At 49.7% G+C, this 7,421-nt stretch overlaps 1 protein-coding gene across 1 annotated transcript; it reads right to left on the bottom strand.

The window, feature by feature from the left end:
• Positions 1-2,640: 2,640 nt before the first annotated feature.
• On the bottom strand, positions 2,641-7,416 carry LOC103583599 (sulfiredoxin-1; the record flags this gene model as incomplete). Its single annotated transcript, XM_008564870.1, has 2 exons — positions 2,641-3,210; positions 7,273-7,416. Coding segments are annotated over 2 exons (348 nt in total), but the record flags the coding sequence as incomplete, so codon positions are not given.
• Positions 7,417-7,421: the final 5 nt, after the last annotated feature.

Genomic DNA, 7,421 nt, shown 5'->3' with positions numbered 1-7,421 from the left:
CCTCAGTGCAGACATGGAGAGGCCATAGTATGGGCAAGGTCATGAAGCAAGAGCAGATAGAGTAAGTAGAACGTGAAACTCCAGGCTCCCAGCCAGGTCTCTTTCTCAAGCCTGAACTCCTGGCTCCTCTGGGCAAGGGATGGGCCTTCCTTAGACAGGCACCTCCATCCAGCCCCTTCCCACTGCAGTTGCTCTGCAGGACAGAGACCCAGACCTGGTCTGGGGGCAGGAAGGCAGCGCCACCTGCTGGTGTAAGAGGGAAATACAGCCCTCAGACCCCACTGAGAGTGACCAGCAGGTTATACCCTTAAAACCTAGCTGCCCTTTCCCTAAGTGACCAATATCTTCCACTCAAAGTCTGTTCTGCACCTCCCTCCCAGTCCCTAGCAAGGCCCTTAGTGCTGCCTGGTTGGGTTTTCTCTGCAAGGAGGAAAAACCTTTTCAGGAGGGGATGACACTTTCACTATTATTACAGGCCAGTGGGTGCAGGAGGGGTTCACTCACGTGAGACAGGGGCACCTCACAATAGCAGTTTCCAAAAAGCATGTCCTAATCACAGATACAAACCTTAGGGGTAGACAGTCCATTTGACAGGTTGGGAAAAGTCCCCAGGGAAGGGAAAGACTTGCCCAGTGTCACAGTGAGTACACAAACTGGTCCCAGAACACAGATCTCCGGGGGACCAGCCCAAGGGTCTTTCCTCTACATTGAGTGTCCCCATATGTGAAAATAATTGATGCAGTTTAAATAAGTAGTTCTCAGCTTATGGTCCAGGAACTTGTTAGAAAGGCAAATTTTCAGGCTCCACCCCAGATGTACTGAATCAGAAACTGGGGGTGGAGCTTAGCAATCAGTTCTAGCAAACCAGCTTGAGAACCTGAACCACTGGTCTAAAGCAACTGCACAACACTCTCTTTTTTATTAAATAAACTTTTATTTGGGAATAATTTTAGATTTACAGAGAGGTTGCAAAGATAGTACAAAGACTTCCTGTATACTCTTCACCCAGCCTACCTCAACATCCACATCTTACATAACCATGGTATATTTGTTAAAACCAAGAGACCAACATTGGTATAATATTATTAACTAAAATACAGGCTGTATCCCATATCCAGTTTTCTCACTAATGTCCTTTTTTTTTTTTTTTTCGTTCTAAGATAAAATCCAGGATAGCACATTGCATTCAGGATTATATCCCTTTTAAATTCTATTCATCACCTCAGTCATCTTTCCCTGGGACACAGAATGGGTGGGAAAGCTGTTGTCCTCATTATTCAGGTGGGGACACCGAGGCTTGAAAATACCAAGTGACCGAGTTCTCTTAGAGGGTAGAGGGAGCAAGGCCCATCTCACTCTGTAACCTTCCTCTACGTCTCTCCCGCCCCCAGGACTGTTGGTTTTCAGAAGTCCCTCTGGAACATCTCACCTGGCCCACCCCATCCCACCAGTGCAGACAATGAGAGATGCCCCTACTAGAGTGGGCCCACTCCTTGGACAGAGCCACCCCCTGCTCCATCACCTCTTCCCCTAGATCCTGATGGCCAGGCCGATGTCTCAGTGACTTCAGACAGGGCACAGCAAGACCCTGTGCAAGAGGGAAAGAGAGAGAAATACTGTTTGCCTACCCCAAATTATTTGTGATAGATGAACAATGGCCACAGGTTCTTTGTAGTTCCTCCCATCAAGAGGTGTAGTCTGTTTCCCATCCCTTGAATCTGGGCAAAGCCTTGTGATTTGCTCTGATCAAAATAACTTAGCAGAAGTGACATTGTCCCAGTCCCAGTCCCAATCCCCAACTCAAGAAGTCTTGCAGCTTTGACTCTTGCTCTCTTGGAATCCTGATGCCACCATATGAACAAGCCTGAGCTAGCCTACTAGAGAGGCCCCACATGGAGCAGAACCAAAGTCACCCCAGCCAACAGCCTGTCACTTGCCAGACAAGTGAATAAGGCTAGCCTAAACCATCCAGCCCCAGCTAAGGTGACAGCTGACTGCAGCCCCACAAGAGACCCCAGGTGAGACCAGCAGAACTGCCCAGATGTGCACAGCCCGAACTGCCAACACAGAGAATTGTGAGCAAATAAATGACTTGTTTTTAGCTGCTAAGTCTTGGGATGGTATGTTACACGGCAAAGGCTAACTGATACACAATCCCTCATCTCTCTCTTGATAATGGGATCCCAATTTTATTTCAGGAGGCAGTGTGCTAGTCCCAGGAGATGGAGCATGATTGGTCTACTCGGCCATGACAGTCCTGTTCCCTGCCATCTTAGCCTTCTCTGTAGCAATGGTAGCTGACGCAGGCCAAGGATATCTAAGTGGAAACATGCGAGGGAGAGAGCAGGAAACAGGCCTCTGGCAGAGGTTTTATTTGTGATAGAAGGTGACAGACCCAGCTAGCTTGACCCTTCTGCTTCCCCCACTCCTTTCTTCCTTGACCACAGATATGATTCCTGGAGATATAGCATGACTATGAAGTAACAAGCCTGGACAGCAAGGCAAAAGGATCACAGATGTGAGCCCTACCCTCCCTGCATCATGAACTGCATCAGCCACCTGTCTCCAGAATACACACTATGTGGAAAAACAAACCTCTCTTTGCTTAAGCTGCTATAACCTAGACTTTCCTTTACTTGCAGCGGAACATAGTCTACATAAGGGATATACAAAGACAAAAATGCAGAAAGATCCTTGTCCTTGAGAGTTTGGAGCCAGCAGCATGTAGCTCTTCTAACCTGTCTCCTTTCTTATTTCGTCCTCTTGATAATCCTTCAAGGGTAATGTCACGATTGCATTTCTGCAGAGGTGGGAACTGGGACTCCCACACTGTTCAGGATGAGTCCAAGGCCTTGTAGCTAGCGAAGAGGGGGCCTGGAGCCAGATCCTCCCCCCAGATGCAGAGAGGATGCACTCCTGCTACACCTTCTGCATGACCCAGTCCACTGGAGGCCAGGTGTGTCTTCTGGGCTCTTGGGGGTGGTGACAGCAGGTGACAAGGAGGTGCTACTGCAAGTTCGGCGTGGAGGCACCCAGGTACACTCTTAGGTCTGAAAGGGTAGACTGGACAAGCTTGGCAGGGATGGTCTCTTGCTGCAGCTGCTGGTAGGCCGCATAGCGGTGGCAGCCCCCGAAAGAGTAGAAGTAGTCACCACCCTGGGCCCCTTTGATCCAGAGGACGTCAATGGGGGGCACGCTTTCTGGGTCCTCCTGGAGAGAAGGAACACAGGGTAAATGGCCATGGTACAATGCTTGCCATTTTCCAAAGCAGACTTTGTCAATATGGATGGAGCTCCCACAGGGTGCTCATATGGGCTTGAGAGAGACAATTGCTAAATATCCAGAAATTTTGTGAGCTGATTAACATGACTTTTTTAGCTTGAAAATCAGCCATGGTGACAGTATTTACACCAGGAAAATGGGCAGTTGCTACAAATCAGAGATTTTTCTCCCCTAAAGACCAGGTTGTTATTAAACATTTATCAATACACTACAATACTACACATCTGGACCTGTTCTAGACTCTGGGAATAAGGTGCAGCCAGAATGAGACAGACGTAGCCCCTGCCTTCATGGGGCTTAGTCTAGTGTGGCAGATGGAACAAAGAAGAGAATGTTAGAGTGATAAATGCCATGAAGAAATAACGCAGGTGACATGACAGTGATAGGGGGTCCACAAGGCCTCTCTGAGGTGACAATGAAGCAGAGATCCACCTGGAGTCATAGAGAAACGGAATAGTTTAGATGAAGAGGACAACTGCCTGCGTTTGAATCTCAGCTCTGCTACTTAACAGGCATGTGACCTTGGGTGGTTCACCTCTTTGTGTCTCAGCTGTCCCATTTGACAAAATGGGGATAAGGATAACAGACCCACTGCACAGAGTTGTTAGGTTAAATGAGTTAATATTTATAAAGCGCTTTGAGCAATGCTCGGCACATGGAAAGCACTCAGTAATGTATGGTGTGTATTACGTGAGGGAAGAGACTTCCAGGCAGAAGGAACAGCAAATGCAAAGGGCCTGAGGCCAGAACAAGTTCACCGTGTTGGAGGCACAGCAAGAAGGCCAGTGTGGCTAGAAGTGGACTTAAGGGGTCAAGGAGTGGAAGAGATCAGAAAGGTCAGCAGGAGCCAGATGATGCAGGTTTGTTTCTAAGAGCAGTGGGTAGGCCATGGAGCATTTTAAACAGGAGAGGGTGATGTGATCTAATGAACATTCTAGAAGGTTGTCACAGGGGAACAGGGTTGGTGGGGTGGACCAGGGCACAAGTAGGGAGGCCAGAAGCAAGGCCTCTGCAGGTGTTCAGCAGAACATGCTGGCCTGGATGGTGGTGTGGTAGGTAGGGACAAGGAGAGGTAGACAGGTTTGGGACACATTTAGAGGGCAGATCTGAGAGATCTTGCAGAAGAGGTGGATGTGAGGACAAGAGAAAGAGGAGAATCTAAGTTGATTTCCTGTTAGCGGCCTGAGGAGCCAGGTGGAGAGTGGGTCATCCACCCAAGCAAGGAAAGCCTAGGGCAGGATGGGGTCTGGGGTAGAACACACTGGGGAGACCCCATGAAGTAAGTGCAAGCTGCCTAGAAGGCTATTGGCCCATGGATTCTTTCTAATGCTGCTTTGATGAATGTCCCGACCCGCGGGAATTGGGAGTTGGTCTATGGAACCTGGAAGGGGGAGTGGGTAGGACAAGAGACGCAAAGGAAGGGAGCAAGACAGAAGTCTGATCAAGCCCCGTTTAATAAGGGAAGTAAGCTCCTTTTATAGAAACTCACAGGTGCAAGAGAACAAAAAACAATGGGTGGGGGTGGAGGTCATGAAGAGTTCTTGTGTAACCATCTTTTCTCGTTTTCTCGGGTATCGGGTATCGCTGTTACCATCAGTTCTTGACAGCGTAGCTTAGGTCAAAATGTTGCGGTTAGGCAAAACAATCACAGCATGCAGCCCTCCCAGGAAGGGTTGCAGCATCAGCTCTTTCCGGGCTCTTGTCCACTGCTACTTCAGCGGTCTGTCCCATTTGGCTCCTTAGCTTAGGGGGTCATCGTGAGGACACCCAGTTCCCCACAGATGAATTCATTCATCCATATATTCCACAAATGGTAATTAAACAGGAAGGCACAGGAGTTACAAGACAGGGCTCTGGAACCTGGCAAACCTGAATTTGAATCTCAGCTTTTCTACAGAGCAGCTGGGGACCCTGAGCAAGTGGCCTCACCTCTGTGAACACTGTTCCTCATCTGTAAAATAGGAATAAGACACCCAATAGGGCTGCTAATGGAGCATTGATGAGCTGATGCAAATGAGGTGTTAGTGGACCACTAGCAAGGGGCAGCTGAGCCAGGCAGGCCTTGTGCTGGGTGCATGATGGTGGGTTGGCAGAATAATGGCTCCCTAAGATGCCACCTCCTAATCCTTGGAGCCTGTGAATATGTTATCTTACACGGACTTGGCAGATGGAATTAAGTTAAGGATCTTGAGATGGAGAGAACATCCTGGGTTATCCAGAGGGGTTGAATGTAATTGCCAGGGTCCTTAAAAGTGGAAGAAATCGGTAAAGGGACATGAAAATCAACTACATTGTATATTGGTCAAGTAAAATTTTAAAAAGAAAAAGTGGAGGAGGGAGGCAGAAGAGGAGGTCAGAGTGATTAGACATAAGAAAGACTTGACCTGATGTTGCTGCTGGCTTTGAAGATGGAGGAAGAGTCCACAAACCAAGGAGTGTGGGTGGCCTCTAGAAGCTGGAAATGGCAAGGAAATGGATTCTTGCCTACAGCCTTCAGAAAACAATGCAGACTCAGGGATACCTTGATTTTAGCCCAGTCAGACTCATTTTGGACTTCTGAACCATAGACTTATACAATAATAAATTTGTGTTGTTCTAACCCACTAAATTTGTGATATTCTGTCACAGTGGCCACAGAAAACGAATGCAAATGGTCAGTAAGCAAAGGCAGATCCAGTTCTTGCCCTCTCTGAGCACACACTTTGAGAATGGAAGAATGGTATCTAACCGGGCCATTAAACCCCAGTGGGATCAGAGCTACGCTGGCAGGCACACAGGTGGCTGTGAGGCCACAGGAGACCCTTTAGCTAGTAGGGGCAGTCAGGGAAGACGATGAGACAGGGAGGAGTTTGAAGCGATAAATAAAACATGTTTCCTAACAGGAAAAAGCCTGTGCAAAGGCCCGTGGTAGGAGAGAGCATGCATGGCTAGACCCCTTCCTCCCACAAAAAGCCAGGCACTATGCTAGTGTTGTGGCAACAGCCGAGATATAACAAAGTCCCTCCTCTTGTGGAGTTCATATGAAATGGGGAAGATGGCAAGCAAATAAATGTATAATATAATTTCTGGCAGACATAAGTGCTATGCAGAAAAATACTTCAGGCTAAGGGGAGAGGAGAGAAGCCGGGGCTCTATTAGCAACGGTGGTCAGGGAGGCAGAGACCCAAACCAAGCAAGGGGCAGGTCCTGTGGATATCTGAGGAAGTGGCTCCAGACAGGGGGGTAGCGCAAATTCTAGGACTGAAAGATATCTTCTCTGGCCGTACAGGTGTTTGGTGGGGCTTAGGGGTCTCAGGTGTTCATCTTCTAAGGGTCTGAGAGAAGAGGACATATAGGCCTAACCTGACACATACTGGTATGTTCCTGCTCTGCCACCTCCCTTGCCCCGCCAAGTTCCTGCCAGGATCACTCCAGCGTTCTTGAACACCCTTTTCAAGTGATAGGGCTGCCCCTTGTCCTCTCCCACTTCCGGTTCAGACAAGGCCCTCCCAGCAGACATGACACACCCAGTCCCACTGCCACTGACTGTCGCAGCCAGAAGGGACCGTACAGCTTATCTCCGGACAGTGTGGTGGCCATGCAGCTGAGCACTGGGGCCACGCTGCCTGGGTGTGAATTCCGGCTGTGCCACTTTCTAATGCCCGACCTTGGATAAATTGCTAAAATCCTCCCGTTCCTCGGTTTCCTGTCTTTTACAGCATTTACCCTATAGGGTTGGCCTAGGCAGCTAACAGTCTTAAAACAGCTCCCGGGCCACTGCAGGCGCTATGTTTATAATAGCTAGCGATCATTATTTTAATTATCTCGTCCAATCACCTCCCTCCTTGCTCAAGTGAGGAAACAGGCCCAGAGAGGCCCAGGCACTTGCTCAAGGTCACACAGCAAATGCTGAGCTCCGGCGGAGTCCGGAACCGGTCCCGTCTCGCGTCCGGCGCGTCCTCCCTCCTCCAGAGCCCTCCCCCCGGCTGGCCGGCCTCCCCGGGGTCTCACCCGGATCGTGTCCACGAGGCTCTGCACCTTGGCCGGGTCCAGCACAGACGGCAGCGGCCGGATGAGCACGCTCAGCGGCACGTTGTGCACCGCGGCGATGCAGCCCGAGTGGATGCTGCCGCCCTGCACGCCGCCGCTCGCCCGGGGCC

This window comes from Galeopterus variegatus, unplaced genomic scaffold (assembly GCF_000696425.1).
Source record: "Galeopterus variegatus unplaced genomic scaffold, G_variegatus-3.0.2 Scaffold24689, whole genome shotgun sequence".
NCBI lineage: Eukaryota > Metazoa > Chordata > Mammalia > Dermoptera > Cynocephalidae > Galeopterus > Galeopterus variegatus.
Note: the sequence above shows the minus strand (reverse complement) of the source record. Positions and strands in the feature narration are given on the sequence as shown.